At 61.6% G+C, this 18,940-nt stretch overlaps 2 protein-coding genes across 4 annotated transcripts in view; both read right to left on the bottom strand.

Annotated features, from left to right (window-relative positions):
• BAIAP2 (BAR/IMD domain containing adaptor protein 2) overlaps positions 1 to 1,691 on the bottom strand; it is a 35,814-nt gene extending 34,123 nt beyond the window's left edge. For all 3 annotated transcript variants that reach the window (XM_084218351.1, XM_084218349.1, XM_084218350.1), the window contains exon 1: positions 1,610 to 1,691. In XM_084218351.1, coding sequence (XP_084074477.1) covers positions 1,610 to 1,681 — 72 coding nt within the window. In that variant the 5' untranslated portion in view covers positions 1,682 to 1,691. The remainder of the gene's footprint in view (positions 1 to 1,609) is intronic.
• An 11,701-nt stretch (positions 1,692 to 13,392) lies between these two features.
• Positions 13,393 to 17,209, bottom strand: CHMP6 (charged multivesicular body protein 6). Its single transcript, XM_084218560.1, has 8 exons — positions 17,114 to 17,209; positions 16,714 to 16,823; positions 16,191 to 16,278; positions 15,425 to 15,511; positions 15,273 to 15,338; positions 15,085 to 15,165; positions 14,845 to 14,899; positions 13,393 to 13,720 (listed from the first exon to the last, which is right to left on the bottom strand). Exons 1-8 carry the CDS (start codon positions 17,174 to 17,176, stop codon positions 13,668 to 13,670), a joined length of 603 nt encoding a protein of 200 aa, XP_084074686.1. The 5' UTR covers positions 17,177 to 17,209; the 3' UTR covers positions 13,393 to 13,667.
• Positions 17,210 to 18,940: the final 1,731 nt, after the last annotated feature.

The raw sequence follows: 18,940 nt of genomic DNA, 5'->3' as shown, positions 1-18,940 counted from the left end.
TCCTGCCCATGGCTCCTGCACAGGCCAAAAAAATACCTGGGTAACGGGGACTGAAGCACTGGGACTGAAGCATTGGGACTGGTTTCGGAGTCAGAGACTCCAAAGCTCAAGGAGGCCCAGAACACCCCGGCCCCGAGCCCCCAGGTGGCCCCGGGGGTGGCCGAAGTCCCCAGTGGAGCAGGGACACGCCAGGCACCACATGGCACACACATCTCCAGAGGCCGAGAAAGCACCGCTGCTTCAGAGCAGCCTCTGCCACCACAGGAACCCAGGCAGAGCCTGGACCGCCCTTCTCCAGCACCCCGACACCGATTTTGGGTGAACCCAGGAGATCTTCAGCAGCTCCATCTCCTGCATCTGGCTGCTCCCCCCGGCATCCCAGGGAGCTGAGGGGTTCGCTGCCCGATGGGAGCTGATGGAGAGCCCAAGCTCGGCTGCTGGCACCCCGGGCACCGATGGGGCCGAGGGCTCTGCTCTGGAACAGCCGGGCCAGCAGCGGCCCCTCAGCCCCGGTTCGCTGGGGACGGGCTCCGCACGTGCCGGGACAGACGGACTGCCCTGGGCCGGGCCCGGGGTGACGGTGACCCGCTCCCCAAACGTGTCATTAGCCCCGTGCTTCGAGGACTCCACACCTCAAACAACAACTGAGTCACGGCTGGGGCTGCTCCCAGCCCCTGTTTGCCCAGGCAGCTCCGGCAGTGCCAGGCACAGCGCCGGAGCGGCCCGGGCGCCGGCTCTGCCCCGAACCAAGGACAGCCTGCACGGGGACATGTCCGGGCACACGAGCCGCCTGCCAGGGTGGGCGGGAGCCCCAGGGACCACAGCAAAATGTCACCGAGATTCAGAGCGACCAAGACTTCTGGTGCCACAGCTCTACCCGAGCAGCTGTTACACACCAGAATCTCCAAAACCAAAAGACTTCACAACTTCACTGCCTCGGTACTTTTTGTACTACATTCTTCTTTTTTTTTTTTTTTTTCCTGCTCTGTGCTCCCAGGTAACTCAATCCAAGCCCTTAAATCACAGGAAATCGTGCAAGCTTCCCAGTTTAACAAACGACATCCTGCGTTACACGTTAGGCTACAGCAGTTTTATTAGTCTCGCTCTCAAGACCCAGCAGAGCAGAAACCGCTTCCTTCGGGGGGAACTCAAACCACACAAATTGTGGCATTTTCTCAGGACACCGGGAGCACAGCAGAAAGGAAAAACGGAGAATTCCCCAACTCCGGGGGACGGGGAAGGCTCGGAGGGCTCCGGCTCGTGGCAGAGCAGCGAGCGCCGGCGGCGCGGGGCCGCCCCGCTCGGGGTGATGCGGGGACAGCGCTGCCCACCGGGCTCGGACATCCCCACGCGGGTTCGGGGGCCCGCGGCACTCCGGGCAAGGCTGGGGGTGCCCGGGGAAGGCCCGGGGGTGCCCCAGCGGCCGCCGGCGGCCCGGCCGAGCGGCTCCGGGCACATCCCAGGGCCGGTCCCGGCGGCGCCGCCCGCGCCCCGCGCCCGCTCTGCCCCCGCGCGTCCCGGGGAGGCGAAACGCGACCGCTCCGATGACTCAAACAACTCCAGCACGGGAAAGCGGCCGGCCGCCGCCGGCCACCTGTTGCGGACTCACCTTGTAGACATTCTCGGTGAGGCGGTGCACCTCCTCGGAGCGGGCCATGCCGGGCGGGCCGGGCAGCACCATGGGCGGCTGCGGGCGGGCGGGCGGGGCCGGGCGCGGGCGCGGGGAAAGCGCGGAGCGGCGGCCGCCGGGCCTTTTATCAGCTCCCGGAGGCCGTGCCCGCCTCGAACCGCCCCGGCCAGCCCCGCACCGCCCCGCGGGGAGGAGCCGGGCCGGGCCGGGCCGTGCCGTGCGGGGCTGGGAGTGGCGAGAGGAGTACGAGCATCGCGGGGGAGGGAGGGATGGAGAGAGGGATGCGCTGCGTCGCGCCCCCCGTGCGGGAGCCCATGCCCATTCCCCATCCCCGTTCCCCATGCTCGTTCCCCATTCCCCATCCCCATTCCCATTCCCCATGCCGCACCCCATTATTCCACAGCCCGTTCGCACTCCGTGCCCCTCCTCCACCCCGCTGCCCATCCCACACCCCATAAACCACCCTACAATCCTGCCGCAGCTCACCCCACAGCCCACGACCCCACACCATCCCCCTGCTTTACCCCACCCCTGGCTCTGGCTGTGCCCCACATCCCTGAGCTGCTGGAGTGGGGCTTTGCTCCATCCCCAGCTGTGCCCTGAGGAGGGGATGGGTGAGAAGCAGTTGGAGAAGGAAGAGCTGCTCGTGGTTTGGGGGGTATTGGGAAGGAGGGTGCACATTGTCCAGGGAGCCGAGAGAGCAGAGGTGGGATGAGCCATCACCACGACTACAGCTGGGGATGCTCAGCCCAAGGAAAACCAGCCCCTGCCTGCCCCTCGCTGTCCCCAGGCTGTCCTGGGCAGCCAGGAGAGCCAGGATTGCCATGGGAGGCTCCTGCCAGAGCTCCCTCAGCTCCTGTGGGACACCCAAGCCACACATCCCTGTCCTTCCCGTGCCTTGGGCCAGGCAGCGGATTTTGCCCAGGTGCTGAGGGACACCAGGAGCGGGCCCGTGCCCTAGGGCCAGTGTCCCCATCCCCAGCGTCCCCATCCTTGTGCCCTAGGGCCAGTGTCCCCATCCCTGTGCCCTAGGCCCAGTGTCCCCATCCCTGTGCCCTAGGCCCAGTGTCCCCCTTCCCTGTGCCCTCCTCCCCTGGGCACGGCCGCTCTCCGCAGGGTGAGCCATGGTTGAACGGAGCCTCCTTCCTCTCCCTCCTCTCTGCTGCGAGGAGCAGTGAAACAGTTAAGCTGCTGAGTGTGTTATTTTCCCTCACACCCGTCAATTCCGAGAACAAGGAGCCCAGGTCGATACCTTGGTCCCAAACCTCCCGTGTCTGTTCCCCTTCCCGCTCTCCCTCCCCGCCCTGGCAAGGCCCGGGAGGGGCAGCCGCTCCCTCCGGCTGCCTTTGGGTCTCGTTTTGGCTTCTGCCTCAGAGGTTCCACACTCCAGAGCACAGCAAAGAATTTACAGCCCATGAGAAGGATTTCTCTCATGTTTCTGGAGTGAGCAGTTAACCCTTTCCCACTGGGGCTGGGGAAAGGGAGCAGCTGTGGGAGCAGGAGTGCCCTGGGAGGTGTCCCCAGAGGAATGCCTGGCTGCCTGCGTGCCTGCTGGGACACCACGGTGCCACTCTCCCTCTCCACCCCACGTGGCCAGACACAGCCGGCTCCCTCAGCCAGACACCAGCACCTCGCTGGCTCTCCAGCGTCGGGGAAGGATTCAGGATGGAGCAGCCAGGAGTAGAGTGCCTCTCTCTGCATCTCCATCACCTTATTTTTAGTTACGTTATGTAAGTTCTTCGCTACGTCATGGATGTGGGGGGTTCTTGCATCTAATTCCAGTGTGACAGCCCAGCAATTCAAACAAGCTGTTCCTCTGGTGAGGAAGATAAAAGGATTTGTAATTTCTGATAATAAAAGAGGCCTTTTGGGACGGCCCTCAGAGAATCTCTTCCATCTAGGCCTGCTCGCAGACAGCCGCTCCACTTTCCTCCCATGCTCTGCTTCTCCTTATCCCCGGAATCTGAGCGCTGAAAACCTTTCTCCCTCGTATCCCCCTGCTCCCTAGAAGCAGCCGGGGAGTTCATTTCCCCGCAGCCAGAGCCACACGGAGCAGATTCTCCTCGTCCCCGGCTCTCGCCATGTGTCCCCTCCCGGCCGGCGGCGCCCGGGGCTGCCCGCGCTGCCCACGGCCGAGAGCGGCGCCCGCGCCTCCCGCGGCTCCCTGGGAGCTCTCAGCAGGAAAAACCTGCCGCTGCCTCGTGCCGGAGCCTTTGCTTTGATTGCCTTTGATTTATTTTTTTTTTTCCTGGTTGCTGCTCGCTGCCTTTTTGTCAGGGTGATTCACTGCGCGGGGCTCGGCGGCAGCTGGAGCGTGCCCAGGGTAACCATGGTGCCCGAGTCCCGTGGGTTACCTGGATCCCCCGGCGCCTCCCCATGTGCCCGTGTGAAGGCGGGACCATCCAGCGCGGGCCGTGGGTGCAGCGTGGGGAAGCACCGCGGCAGACTGGGAACAGCAGTGGGATGAGCAGGCAGCAGCCCCGGGGCTGGCAGCGGCCCCAGCCCCACCATCCCTCCCCGGGGTGACGGCACCGCGGCACACGCGGCACCGGCCACCTCCAGCCCCGGGTGGAGCGAAGTTGCTGTGGCAACAATAACTTATGTAATCCACCCCGCTCGGCTGCAGGTGTGGGGAGGAAATTGTGCTATTTTCGAAGTTTCATTAGGTTCCTTCTTAATTACCAGCGTGGCATCCTGCCAGCGCTCCCGGCCGGGTCATGTGCCTGGCACGGGGATGGAGGGTGGGGACGGGGCAGCGATGGCCGCGGCAGTGGTGGCTGTGACAGTGACAGCCAGGGCAGTGACGGCCGGGGCAGTGACAGCCAGGGCAGTGACAGCCAGGGCAGTGATGGCCAGGGCAGTGATGGCTGGGGCAGTGATGGCTGGGGCAGCAGCAGCTGGAGCAGTGATGTCCAAGGGCAGTGACAGCAGCTGCACCGAGGGACAGTTCCCTCCGTGTCCCCAGCCTGGGAACACTCTCCCTGCTCCCAGAATGCCACCCCACTGGCTGCCAGGGAGGGACACGGGAGGGAGGTGCTGCAGGGCAGCATAACTGCCCAGGGAGGGGAACGTGGCACTGTGGGGTCACCAAGAGCTGCCACATCCTCAGCGACTCGGGAAGCCTCTGGTGACATGCAGAGAGGAGAAATAAAGGTGGATTGGAATCCCTGGGGCGTTTGAGTGGGATGTGGCACTGGCCAGCACAAAGCGCAGGAAGCAGAGGGACCATCATGGCACCAGTGCTGGCTTTTGTCACAGTCCCTGAGGAAATGGTGAGAGTTTCCCAAGGAAGATCGAGCCCCAGCTGCTCCAGGCGGTCACTGGGTTCCTCTGGCACTGCCAGAGCAGGAGAGACCAGGCAGGGAACGGGACCAGGCTGGAGAAGCCACCTCCATCTCCTCCCCCACTCAGTCTCCCTGGCTCCGTGGCAGCCCCTGGCTCTGTATTCCTCCTTTTCAGAGCGTGCTGAAGGGAAGGCTGAGCCCACCCAGCCCTGGGTGCCCTGCACAGCCCGAGCAGGGCAGGTGTGTACCCGAGTGTCACCGTGCTAATGACATTCCCAGGAACTGCCTGTGCCGTGGTCCTGGGCAGATGGCTTCTCCATCAGAGCCCTGACATCACTGCGAGCCCTCCCTGTGCTGTGTCAGGAAGTTTTTCTTTCTAAATTAATCCAAACGTGATTTTTCTGACATCTGGGGGTCACTGGGGAGTCGGCCAGGTGGGTTTGAGCCAGACCAACCCCCCACGAGCACCGGACGTGTTTTCCCTGAGCAGCTCCCTCAGTTCTGTCCCCGGCCCTCCTCGGGGGCCCCTCCTCAACCCCAGGCTGTCCCCCCACTTCCTTTGGAGCACCTCACTGAGGAGCTGGGCCAGCAAACCCCACACAGCTCCCAGGTCCTGGAGCATCCTCCCAAACTCAGCCTCGCCTGTGCAGAGCAGCCACTGCTCACCAGGAGTCCAGCAGGTGCCTCGAGCTGGCAGAGAGGAGGTTTAGGTCAAATACTGGGAATAAATTCCTCCCTGGGAGGGTGGGCAGGCCCTGGTACAGCTGGTACAGCCCAGAGAAGCTGAGGCTGCCCCATCCCTGGAAGTGTTCCAGGCCAGGCTGGACAGGGCTTGGAGCAGCCTGGGATAGCAGAATGTCCCAGGAGCTTTGAGGTCCCTCGCAGCCGTGTGGGTTTGGAAAGCCAGGTGTCTGCTCAGGAAGGCAGGAGCCTCCTGTGGAACGGAAAATGCAAACCCCCTCCTCCGAATTATTATGAATTTGAAACTAAGGGGCTCTCAGGCAAAGATATGGGAGTAGGAATAACAGTTCTGTACGAGGAAAACTGAAAATACAAATGCAATAGTACAAACAAAACCAAACCACTGCCAGAGTGAGAATACAACCTGCCCCCTGTGTGTCAGGGTGGGGGCACAGCCCCATCCCATGGTGGTGGCACAGTCCCATCCCATCCCATGGGGTGGCACAGCCCCATCCCAGGGGTGGCACAGCCCCATCCCACGGGGGCTCAGCCCTCCTGCAGTGCCAGCTGTGGTTCTGCTGCAGCAGGATCCTGCACAAGGGGGGAGTTTTCCTCTGCAGCTGCAGGGCTGCTGGAGATGGGCCTGCTCTCCCTCTGGGAATGCAGGGCAGGAGAAAGCTGCTCCTCTGGGAATGCAGTGGGCTGCATTGCTGCTCCAGGTCAGATTGTATCCAGGTAGGAATGCTTGGCTCCTGCCCTGGGCACAGCATCTCCCCATGGGATGGTGGAATTTGATCAGCCCTGCAGGGACACTCACTGGCCATGGACAGAAGATAATTAATGATAAACGGCCCATGGACAGCAGAGATCTCCTGGAGGGGGGATTGGGTGTGGAAGAGATAAAGAAAACTGCCCAATTAACAGAAGATAACTGCCCCACCTTTAACAGATGGCAATAGAACACACACCCAACTAGCCTGAGACACAGCCCAGCCCATTCCCTGATCCTGACGCTGTTGGTGCTGGTGGGAGCTGGTCCCTGAACCACCAAGGGCTCAGGACTCAGGAGCTGTCCCTGGGTTGGAGATGTGCCAGCAGCTCCCAGCAGTTAAATCCTGCCGAGCAAACCCAGCAAAGCCATTTACTGGGGATTAGCCAAGGATGAGCAATCCAGGCCCTTCTTCTCTCCTGCAGGCTGGGAGCTGCAGTGCTGGGCCAGCGATCCCAGCTCCCACCTCAGGCTTGGCTGATTGCACCAAGGGGAAACTGAGGCACCAAAAAGAACCTGCCCTCCCTTCATCCCAGGGCTCCCCTACTCCTCTTGGAAGCAGCAGCTGAACGAGACTCCCAGCAGTGCAAGCTGCTGTGCCCAGGGGTCTGGGGACAGTTCTGCTCCCTGGTGTGACACACGTGTCACCCTGTGCCTCCGAGCACCCAGCCCTGCCCTGGGGAGGGTCACAGAGCCCGGGGACTGGCTGCCATCCCTGGGGACACTGATGGCAGCCCCAGAGGGACCCCAGCTCCAGCTCCCCGTGGCCGTGGGCTGCAGGCAGCCGGGCAGGCTGGGACACTCCTGGTGCCACGTGTCCCCCTGGCTCCCCGGGGGGACAGCCCTGCCACGTGTCCCCCAGGGGCCGGGCTGCCGGGGCTGGAGCAGCCTCGGCTCTCCCGGGAGGCTCCCGGGAGCGCAGGCACAGGGAGGAGCCGGAGTGACGGAGGAAACTCGGAGTGGGTGGGAGAACAAAGCGCTGCGGATGCTGCACCGGGCCTGGGAAGATGCAGGGAGGGAATGAGGGAATGGGGGATGCAGGCAGGGAATAAGGGATGCAGGGAGGGATGAGGGATGCAGGGAGGGATGAGGGATGCAGAGAGGGAATAAGGGATGCAGGGAGGGAACAAGGGATGCAGGGAGAGAATAAGGGAATGGGGGATGCAGGCAGGGAATAAGGGATGCAGGGAGGGATGAAGGATGCAGGGAGGCTCTGGTTGCTGCCCGAGGGCGAGGGGCAGCGGGGCTGGCAGTGGCTGTGTGACAGTCAGACACATCCCTGCTGCCATCCCTGGGGCTTGGGAGGCCTCCACAGCAAACCCAGCCTCTGCCACGGCCCTGGGGCTGGGGGAGCAGGGCTGTGTGTTCCGGGGGAGCCCCAAAACGCACTGGGTCCCCCTCCCTGCCCGGCTGGGGCACCTGTCCCTCCTCACCTGCCCCAGCGCCTGTTTCACGAGTGAGTAATGCTGAATTACAGCGCTAAGGAGCTCTCTGGGGATCCTTCCGAATAACAGGAATAGTTTATGCGATTTGCATAATTGGTATGATGGGATTTTGCATCACGTTGCTGAGCTCGGGGAAGCGTCCGGGGCAGAGCCGAGGTGCTGCTGGGGGCTCTGGGCATCCTGGGGGGCTCTGGGCACCTCTGGGGGCTGCCTCCCCCCTGCCCAGCCCTGCCTGGGAAGGACCAGCCGGTGACAGAGAGCTGGCAGAAAGGACAGGTTCAGGTCCCTCTGCCATGCCCTGCCCGTGTCCCCCCTCGTGTCCCTCAAGCTGGCCCTGGGCTGGTGGCGGCCCCACAGCCCCATTTGCCTGTCCCGTGGCCACTTCTGAGGGCTGTGGCTGCCCATCCCAGCTCGGGAAGCAGCCAAAGGCTGGATCTCGGGCCTGAAGGACACGGCGCCAAATTCCCCAGCTCCTGTTCCAGCCCCAAGGGCACCCAGCTCCCGGCACGGCATCTCCAGCCCTTCGGCAGGGACGGGCTCCTCCTGCTCCCAGCACAGCCCAGCCCTGCACTGCTCTCCTCTCATTTCCTCTCTCGCTAATTAATCACGGAGCCAGCCCCGGAGCAGCCTGGCACGGCTCTGCTGGGCTGCCCCAGTGACAGCCACGGCAGGGGACACGGGCTGGGACACGGGCTGGGACGGGGACACGGGCTGAGGACATGGGCAGGGACACGGACACAGGCTGGGGACATGGGCTGGGACACGAGCAGGGGACGCAGACATGGGCTGGGGACATGGGCTGGGACACGGACACAGGCTGGGGACCCGGGCTGGGACACAGGCAGGGACATGGGCTGGGGACACCCACACGTGGCAGCTCTGGCCCTCAGGGACACCTGGCGTGGCCACGGCTTCACCCACGACTTGAGGAGCCACATTCCACGGCAGGGCAGGGCAGCAAAAGTGGTGACACGGGGACAAGCGCCACCTCCCAGTGCTCCTTCCACCCATGGCCACGGGTCCCGTGTCCCCCAGGAGGAGGAATTCTGGCTCCTATGGCAGAGCAGGCCCTGCTGTGGCATCTCAGCCCTGCTGTGGCATCTCAGCCCTGCTGTGGCATTTCAGCCCTGCTCAGGCATCTCAGCCCTGCTGTGGCATTTCAGCCCTGCTCAGGCATCTCAGCCCTGCTGTGGCGTCTCAGCCCTGCTCTACTGAGGCGTTTCAGCTCTGGTCAGGCATTTCAGCCCTGCTCATGCATCTCAGATCTGCTCAGGCATTTCAGCCCTGCTCATGCATCTCAGCTCTGCTCAGGCATTTCAGCCCTGCCGAGGCACCTCAGCCCTGCCAAGCAGTGGCAGCTCCCGTCTGGCACCAGGAGCCAGCAAAGGTCACATTCCCGGCCGTGGGGACAGACCCGCTTTGTTCCCAGCGCCGCTCTAATTAGGAAATTGCGCTGATTTTTTTTTTTTTCCCCCCCCACAGTTGAACTATCAAAACTTGGGCTTGTTCCCTGCCAAAGCCTCTTCTACTCTGCTGGTGACTCAGCGTGACACCGGGGCACTGAAAATACGGGAGAGGGACAGGGAGGGAGCCAGGGGCTGGCCCCAGGGTGTCCGAGCAGGCAGCGGGGATGGGGGGCTGGCACTGCAGGGTTTGGGGGCAGAGTGCAGCACCCCAGAGTGCCCCCACCCTGGAACCCCACACAGGGCAGGGCAAGCTCAGGGTGTGGACAATGAAGACGAGGAGGAGGAGGAAGATGAAAGATCCACCAAACTGCGCCTGGTTCTGAGTCAGGGTTTGCCAGGGAGGGTGGGGGACACGGGGCACTGTGAGTTCATTCCCCTGGGGGGGAGCTGAGGGCTGCTGAGGGGGGACAGGGAAAGCCCCCAGGGCCTCTGAGCCCCTCGTGCCAAAAAGCAGCAGGACCCAGATGAGAGGCCATGGATCTGACACCTCTGGGGCTCTCAGCTCTGTTTTGATTTTCCATGGGTGACCCAGGAAACATCGGAGGCAGCGGAGCACGGCAGCGTGTCAGGGGTGCAGCTGTGTTGGGGTGCAGCTGTTCTGGGGCTGTGCAGCTGTTCTGGGCTGTGCAGCTGTTCTGGGGGTGGGCTGGCAGCCCCCTCCCCGGCAGCGCTGCCATCCAGCTGTGTTGGCATGGAAACTGCCAGAGCTCTGCCACCACCTCCTGGTACACAATTCCCTCAAAGCCCAGGGAGAGGCTGCTGAGGAGGGGAGGCAGCTCCCGGCCTTTGCCCCAAACCAGCCTCGTGTCAGCTGCGGGCACACGGAGGGGTGGGGGTGGCTGGGGAGGGCCCAGCACAGCCCCAGGGAGGGGTGGTGGTGCCCAGCTGCCTCCTGGACAGCAGGAAGAGGAGTCTATTTAAAGGCACTGCTGCTTGCATAACGCTGGCTGGAATTCCTGCTCCCATCTCGGATCTCGCTCGCTCGGGGTGTGGGACGGAGGCTCTGCAGGCAGCACTCCCAGCCAGGGACACCCCATGGGATGGGGCAGGGTCCCCATGGAACAGGGACTGTCCCTGTAGGAGAGCAGGGAATGGGCAGCAGCATCTCCCAGCAGAGCTCCTCGGTTCCCCCTTGCCCTGCACAGGGATCCCACAGCAGCTGCTGGGAACAGCACCGAGATCCAGGAGGAGTGAGTGCCCTGGGAACGCTGCATTCCCTGGCACTGTCACATTCCCTGCTCCCTGTCACTGTCACTGTGCTGTGCCTGCCCCGGCAGGTTTGCCCTGGGCATTGTCCCGTGGCCAGAACCTCTCCAGAGGGGCCAGGGCCGTGCCAGGGCCGTGGGCTCCAGGGAGGGCTCCGGGCGCTGCGGGGCAGCCGAGGCAGGAGCTGAGGTTTGTTCCTCTTCTCCAGGGTTTAATTAACGCCGAGCAGCGCTGCCTCCACGCTCCTCTCGCTCAACATCTGGCCAACTCAAACACAGCTGGAAGAGCTCTGTGCGCAGCCCTCCCGGCGGGAGCTGGCTCCCGCCCCGCTGCCACAGCTGAGGGGCACGGGGAGCGCTAATTAAACACTCCAAACTCGGCACAGCTGCTTTCCCAGGGCCCAGCTGGGGGGGCTGAGCCGCCCCGAGGGCCTGGCTGGCGCAGGCAGGGGGGTCTGGGGCATCGCGCTGCTCAGCAGCAGGAGAGACGTAAATGCAGAGTAAGGAGGGAGCAGCTGCTGCCCAGGCACAGCCGGAGCCTCAGGAACACCCTGCAGCGGGCGGGCGCTCACCCTGAGCGTGGGGTGTCCCCAGCCCCTGTGCCCATCCCAGACAGGGCACAGTCACACCCAGGGGCTCGGTGGTGGCTGGGGCAGGGGATGGACAGCTCCACAGGGATGGAAGCACAGAGTCCTACAGAGGGAGCTGAGACGGGATGGGACAGGGAGGTCCCTCAGGAGGGAGCCACACGTCCACGTGAGCCCTGAGTCTGGGCACGGAGTGGCCGTGGATCAGTCTGACAATTCCAGAGTAATTCTTACAAATCCCCTAATTTGGCCTTGCTCTAAACCCAGCGGCCGATGCTCTCAAAAATCTCAGCCCCACCAGGGTGGTGCCAGGACTGTCCCAGCACTGTCACCACCCAGGGCCATCCAAACGGGGCTGTTTGTGTCACACACCGAGCCTGCTCTGAAATCTGCCCACATCTCTCCCAGGAGCAGGGAGGAGCAAGGCAACTCCTGCTCATCCAAAACACTCCCTGTGCAAACACGAGGCTGGAAGGAGTCGGTGGAGCCACTGGAGCCAGTTTATTGTCACAGCACAGCCCAGAGGTCACAGCCCACTCCCGGCCCCTCCTCCAGTTGGGGCAGCGATCAGCAGAGAAAGCTGCGGCCAACCTGCTCCCAACTTTCCTGCCGGATCAGTGGATGGCCTCTCCACTGTGACAACAAGGAATGGAAGGAGCTGCATTAACCCCTTCAGCACCAGCCCCGCTCCCTCCCCCCACCCCCGAGGAGCGCAGCCAGCAGGACCCGGCCCGGCCCTGGCAGAGTCCCTGGGGAGGGCTGGCTCATCTCTGCTGCTCTCAGGACGCTCACCAGAGAGAAAACCAGAGCAGAGGGACTGCAGCACACCCTCCTCAGGCCTCTCCCGTGGCGATGCCAACCCCGGGAACAGGGTTTTCCCCAAGCACCAGCGGTGGAAGCTGCACTCCCGGGACAGATCCCTTCCAGACCCTGCTGGGAGCGCCCTGCAGAGGAACCAGGGCCAGGCTGACAGCCCAGCACCCGCTGGCAGCGGCTGAAGGAGCCCTGAAGGAGAAGAAACGCTCCTGCCAGCACGGCACTGGTGAAGCCAAGGCTCTCTCTGGTGGGAATGGGCTGCGTTGCAGCACAGCCAGCACTGAGCAGAGAGAATGAACCACCGGGAGCAGAGCAGGACCTGTCCTGTCCTGGGAGGGCTGGGGTGACCAGGGACACGGCCCTGGGATCATCCAATGCCCCGGGCAGCTCCAGAGGCAGCAGCCGCTCTGCCAGCACCGTGCTGGTGTCAAACACAGGGCCAGGGGCTGGGGGGTTGGTGTGGAACATGAGTGAGGACACAGCACTTGGGTGGCTCCAAGGCCCTCACTGCCCTGGGGACACACGAGGATGATGAGGATGCCCTGGCCAGTCTGTGGAACACAAGAGAGAGGACATGGAGAGCACAACTCCACCCAGAGCTGCTGCTGGCCCAGCACCACGGCGAGCACCCCAGCCCCTGGAGTCACTTTTTGTCCAGCACCAGATCCCCAACCCCAATGACAACCCCACAGAGTCTCCAAGGACCCCCCGGTCCTTCTGCTGTCACAGAAATGCAGATTAAGAGTTGTGGCTTCAAGAACATAAATAAAGATCTGCAGTGTCCTGGAGAGCATCTGCAAGCTGGCAGGTGAGCTCGTTCCAAGAGCAGCCAAATCTGCCACCACCTGGCTGCCAGCAGCGTTCCAGAGCCTCCGGCATCCCAGGGAGTCCTCAGGGGGGTTGGGGCTCCCTGCAGCTGCTCCCAGAGCACTTTGGAGTGCTGATTTCTGGAGTTCAGGCCCCGTGTCCAGAGCAGCACAAGGAAACGGCTCCGAGTCCCCGAGGAAGCGTCCGGCAGGAGCAGCAGAGCAGAGTCTGGGGGGTCCATCAGTCCATGCCAGGCAAAGCTGAACTCTGACGCTGCAGCAGAGCCCACGAGGAGGAATCCTGGCTCCTGACACGGGCAGGAGCTCCGTGCTGCCACGGCAGGAGGTTTCTGCCAGCCCAGGGCTGAACCCTGCCCGGCTCCTCAGCTCACAGCATGGGGAGCGGGGCTGAGCACCCAGGCTGGGCCCGGCCCAAACCAACCCCTGGGGCTGGCCCTGTGTGAGCCAGGCTGAGCCCAGCCCTGAGCTCCAGCACTGCCCCAGTGCAGCAGGACAGGGACACGGCCAGCCCTGCACAGATGGACCCAGGAGAGAGGGGACAGAGGGATGTGGACACCAGAGTGCTCCACAGGGCTGCTGCTCTCCCAGCCCATGCCCAGCACAAACATGGCCACTCTGATTTCCTGGGATTTGGCCAGAGCAAAGGCAGACTGACCACTAGAATCAAACCTACAGAGAAAAATTTGGCTTTGGATGATTTAGAGTTGCTGTTTAATCCCGAGACAGCGCAGCTGAGTGAGTTTGGATTTTAAGTTACAAAAAAAGAAAGCACTAGAAAATAATCTTGATACAAGAGCGATAATCAGCTGAGGTTCCCCACCCTGTGCAGGGAATCCTGCTCCACAATCCACCCAGCACAGCTGGGATGCTGCCAAGGCATTGCCCGCTCCCAGCACACACTGGGAGGGCAAACTGTCCAGGGTGAAAGTTTGGAGGGGGAATCCCCAGCACTGGGAGTTAAGATGCTGCCACCAGCTCTGGCTTTGGCCTGTTCTTGATGGGTGACACTTCTGTGGAAGGAAAAGAAACTTGTTACAGAAACAGGGAATGCAAATATCCTGCAAATAGCCATCTCCTGAGAAGGATCCAGGGCTCACTCTGCACAGCACCTGAACAAAGGGAAATTGGTTATAAATAATCCCACACTCCCACATGGAAATGCCTCTTTTGCAGAGCACTGAACAATTACAGACTTTCAGAACACGCCCAGCCAAGCTCCCAGGCCAGGGACAGCTCCTGGGCAGGAGGAGGAGCAGGGCCAGCTCTGCCCTCACCCCTGGGCTGTTTTGGTTGGCCTCAGTGCTGACATCTGAGCCCTGTTTAGGAGTAAACAAGCTCCAAGGAAACCAGCCCCATTCCCCACGTGCCAGATTGCTCCTGGGCAGATTCCACAGAGGGAAATAAATGGTTTCTTCCAGCTCCTCTTCGCACAGGCAGGGAGGTCCAGCTCAGGGCTCTGCTGTCCCAGGAGGAGTCTTCGCCACTCTGAGTTTTCAGCTCCTCAGCACAGACACCTGATGAATCCTGGTGGGCTCCTTCCTTGCCAGGCAGGGCCACCAGGGCCTGTCTGGTCATTTTCTTAGTGAGCTGTCCCACTTCCCAGCCTCATTCTCCCACAGATCCATCCACCGAGGCTTCAGATCGCTCAGGAACACTCAGGGACCAGCAGCTGTGAGCTCCGACAGTCCTGGAACTGTGGGACTCCAGTGATCCTCATCCAACTGCTTCCAGAGGTGGGAAGAGCTCCAAGTCATGCCAAGCCTCAGGGAAATCCAGTGCTGTGCAGGGTGAATCCACAAATCACCCTGTGCTGTATGATGGGACTGGCCCAAGGCTGCGGGAGGAAGCCTTGCCTGGCTCAGGCAAGGAAGGAATTCCTGATGGAGCCTCCTGATGGAATGAGGTGTCCCAGGGCAGGAGGCTGCCTCAGAGCAGCTACAGGATGTGACAGGAACAGCAGGTGCCACACGGGGAGCTCCCCAAGGCAGTGAGCAGATGCCAAAGGAGCTCAGCTGGGCCTGTCCCCGCTCCAGGAGCTGCTGTCCCCTCCCAAGACACTCACACTGGGACAGGGTCTCAGAGCAGTGCAGGGGACAGGAGCACCAGCAGCCAAAGCTGTGCAAGCAGAACATACCTGGGATCTTCTCTGAGAGCGGCTCCGAAGGAACTTCTGGGAGCTCCAACTGTTCCTGCGAGGACATGACAGACAACGTGTCACACGTGCCACAGAGCACAGCTGTGGGCAGGCAAGGGGGGACAGCGGCCCACATCTCCCCCCAGAATGAACTCTGAGAGTAGCAAAAAGGAACTTTAACTGCTGTTAAAAACAGCTTCTCGAAAATGTGGACTTTAACCACAAAAACCTCAACCCCACCTGAGTAATAGCGTTTAATTCTTCTAGAATGGCATCTTCATCCTCCTCGGTCAGGCTGCCAGCCAGGAGCTCGTCTATTTGCTGTGGGGGACAGGGAAGGACGTCACAGCCCAGCCTGGTGGCCCGTGGATGCAGGGCCCAGCCCAGCAGCTCTGTGCAGAGGCTGCTGCCAGCCCCCGTGCACGCACCCTCTGGTACTCCACGGCATCCTGCGTCTCTCCTATTATCCTCTCCACCTCTTCTATGGACATAACCTGCAGGGCAGAGCCAAAAGGCAGCTGTGGGAAGGGCCTGCAGGGAGGCAGCTCCAGCCCCTCTGAGGTGCCCCAGCCCAGGGTACCTGATGCATTTTGTTCAGACACTCGTTGCCTATCTTCAGGCCCTCGATGACCTTCATTTCAATCTGGGTGAATTCAATGTCCTGGACCTGCAGTGGAGGAGAAAGGGAAGAGCCTGTCCCACCTTGGCCAGGCACTGGCACAGGCTGCCCTGTGAACCCTGCAGGGATTCAACAGACACGGGGATGTGGCAGCTGGGCACAGAGGTGGCCCTGGCAGTGCTGGGGAGCAACGGGGCTCAGAGGGCTCTTCCCACCTAAACAATGCCATGGTTGCCATTCTCAGGCACACACAGGCTGCCAGAGAAGCTGCAAGGAGGAATCACTAGAGCCCTTTCAGTCCTGCCAGTGGCACCAGCAGCAGGAAACATCCACACAAAAAGCTCAGCACAGGCAGCTGCACCAGCAGGTCCAACAGCCCTTGAGGTGATTTCACCGGATTTTCCAGCTGCCAGTCGCAGCTGAGACCTCCCCAAACCCAAACACATCCAGTTCTGAAATGACAGGGCTGACACGAGCCAGGAAGGCCCCAGTGCAGCCATCCCCCTGTGAGTAACGTTTCAGCAATTTCCAAAGCACACATTTAGCAGGGGGCCTGCAGTTCCAAACACACCACTCCGTGTCTCCAGGGAAAATCAATCGTGGCTCACGCACAATTTTGGAGACATTTGCCCTTGGACAGAGGCTGAACACCTGCCAGGACCTGCCACTGGAATGGAATGGAACCCCAGGGGATCCCCGCCCCAGAAGACCCCCAGGCCTGGCTCACCATCCGCTCCAGGTTGCTGATCTGGTTCTCTGTTTTATCCAGCAGCTGCTCCTGGTACCGTTTCTTCTTCAGCAGGAGCATGGCTTTCCTGGGGGACACAGAGGGATGAAGCAGCTGAAGCCTAAAGGAGCCCACCACAGCCAGGCTTGTTCTGTGCTTCTGCTAAAAGGGGACAACTTGTGTGCAGCTGAAGAGCAGCCTGGACCTGCTCCTGGAGCAGCAAGGACGAGCAAACTGGGTACTGGGAATAAATCCTGCCCTGGGAGGGAGGGCAGGCCCTGGCACCGGTGCCCAGAGCAGCTGCCCCATGATCCCTGGCACTGCCAGCCCAGGCTGGATGGGGACGGGAACACCCGGGACAGCGGGAGGCGTCCCTGCCATGGCAGGGGTGGAACGGGACGGGCTGTGAGTCCCTCCCAAGGCAAACGCTGCCGGCACCCCGACTCCCCCCGAGCGGTGTTTCCCTCCCGGTGTCACCCCGGCGCTGGCACGGTCCCTCGGGCAGCGTCACCCGGCCCCTCACTCTTTCTTGCCGTCGCGGAGCAGCTGCCGGGCCAGCGCCCGCTCCCGCTCCAGCCCCAGGCTCAGCCGCTTCTGGTACTGCCGGAGCTTGTCCCGCTGCTGCTTCAGTTGCTGCGGGACAGACGGACACGGGGGGTGCGGGACGGGCGGAGAGAGGGATGGACAAGGGGACAGGGGGACGGACAGGGGGACAGAGGGACGGACAGGGGTCACGGCTCAGCCCTGACAGCTCCAGCGCCGCCTCAAGCAGCGCCACTCCCCGCCCGGTCAGCGACGGCACCGGGGGCCGCTCAGCCCCAGCCGGGCCGTCCGTGCCCCCCCTCCCGGCCCGGCGCGGTCCGTCCCGCTCTCCCCCATCTCCCCGGCACGGCCCGGCCCGGCTCGGTCCATGCCCCGCTCACCAGCACGGCCCGGTCCTGCTCCGTGACGCGGCTCCGCCGTTTCCGCCCGAACAGGTTCCCCATGGCCGCTCCTGCCCGGCCCGGCCCGGCCCGGCCCGCCCCCGACGGCGGCCGCGAGGGGCCCGGCCCCGCACAACGCGCAGCGAGCGCGGCAGTGGCGGGAGCGCGCCGCTGGGGGGCGCGCTGGGGACGGGAATATCGGGAATGGGAATTAATGAAATATCGGGAATGGGAATTATTAAAATATCGGGAATGGGAATTAATTAAAATATCGGGAATAGGGATAAAAATATCGGGAATGGGAATTAATGAAATATCGGGAATGGGAATCATTAAAATATCGGGAATAGGGATAAAAATATCGGGAATGGGAATTAATGAAATATCGGGAATGGGAATTATTGAAATATCGGGAATGGGAATTAATTAAAATATCGGGAATAGGGATAAAAATATCGGGAATGAATATCAGGAATGGGAATTAATTAATTAATTAATTAATTAAAATATTGGGAATGGGGATAAAAATATCGGGAATTGGGGTAGTGATATTGGGAATGGGGATAATAACATCGGGAATGGGGATGATAACATAGGGAATGGGGATAATGCAGGGAATAGGATCTAGGGGATGGGAGGTGTGGGAGGGAGGCTGCAGGGGCTGGGGTTCCAGGGATAACCCCGATTCATTCCCAGAGGATGGAATTGTTTGGGGTGGAAGAGCCCCCAGCCCATCGAGCCCACGGTGTCCCCGGCACTGCCCGGATCCACGGATCCCTGGGGCTGCAGCCAGCGCCCCAGAGCTGCATTTGCACCCGGGATTGGCATTCCTGCTGCTCCCCCAGGCAGTGATCCATCTGCCACCAACACCCCGAGCCCTGCGCCCCAAATCCCACCTGGCTCCTCCTGGGCCTCCCCACAGAAGGATCCTCACACCAGGAAGTGTTTCTGCATTTATTTTTTATTAACCATTTATTTGTCTGTAATTGTTTTTACTCTCACATTACAATCGTGTGGGGGTTTTTATATATTTTTTTTAAACTTTATTTTTGTAAAATAAATAGAGATAAGTGAACTTTTAAGGTAGGACGCTCTCCAGACCCTTGGTTAAACTCTGTGATCCCATGATTGAATCTCTGCATCAGACCTGTGGAAGCACAGCCCACCCACGCTCAGGTAAAAGCCCAAATTCCTTAAAATTCCCCGTCCTGGACGTGGGGCTGCAGCAGAGCCAGGCAGGAGCAGCAGCTCCCACAAGCCAGGAATGTCCTGTTCCTTTCACAAACACACTGATACGAGTTAAAAATCCATCGTTTTTGAAGCTGTGAGTGTTAAAGGGGTTATGTGAGATCCCAAACTCCGGTTCCACCCCCGCGGGCAGCCCGGGAAGAGGCACAGCTCTGTTAGACCATAATTAACTCTGGGTAATTACACGGGGGTTTTTAGGTAGTTTGGAGTTTAAAGCCTTTGATTCATTATCCTGGGGTGTGACCCCCGATGGGGATGGTGCTCAGGGCTCCACCGTGCCTGGGCTCCTCTCCAGGCAGAGCCCCTGGGGCACCTCGGGGAGCCCAGAGCCCTTCCCTGGCACGGCCCCAGTGCCCCAGCACACAGGGACACGGTGCCAGGGCAGCAGGGTGGGCATGGGGCAGCCAGGGCCAGCACAGGGACAGCTCTGAGCCTTCCTCACTGCATCATCCTCCTCTGCACAGGGACAGCTCTGAGCCTTCCTCACCGCATCATCCTCCTCTGCACAGGGACAGCTCTGAGCCTTCCTCACTGCATCATCCTCCTCTGCACAGGGACAGTTCTGAGCCTTCCTCACTG

Source organism: Fringilla coelebs, assembly GCF_963513975.1.
Source record: "Fringilla coelebs genome assembly, chromosome: 19".
Lineage (NCBI taxonomy): Eukaryota > Metazoa > Chordata > Aves > Passeriformes > Fringillidae > Fringilla > Fringilla coelebs.
The sequence above is the reverse complement of the archived record's forward strand: the minus strand, read 5'-3'. Positions and strand labels throughout refer to the sequence as shown.

Coding starts and splice junctions, on each gene's coding strand:
- CHMP6 (XM_084218560.1), bottom strand. CDS start 17,176: ATGGGGAACCTGTTCGGGCGGAAACGGCGGAGCCGCGTCACGGAGCAG. Junction 15,339..15,424: donor GTCTGAACAAAATGCATCAG/GTACCCTGGGCT, acceptor TCTGCCCTGCAG/GTTATGTCCATAGAAGAGGT. Junction 13,721..14,844: donor GCTCTCAGAGAAGATCCCAG/GTATGTTCTGCT, acceptor TTCCTTCCACAG/AAGTGTCACCCATCAAGAAC.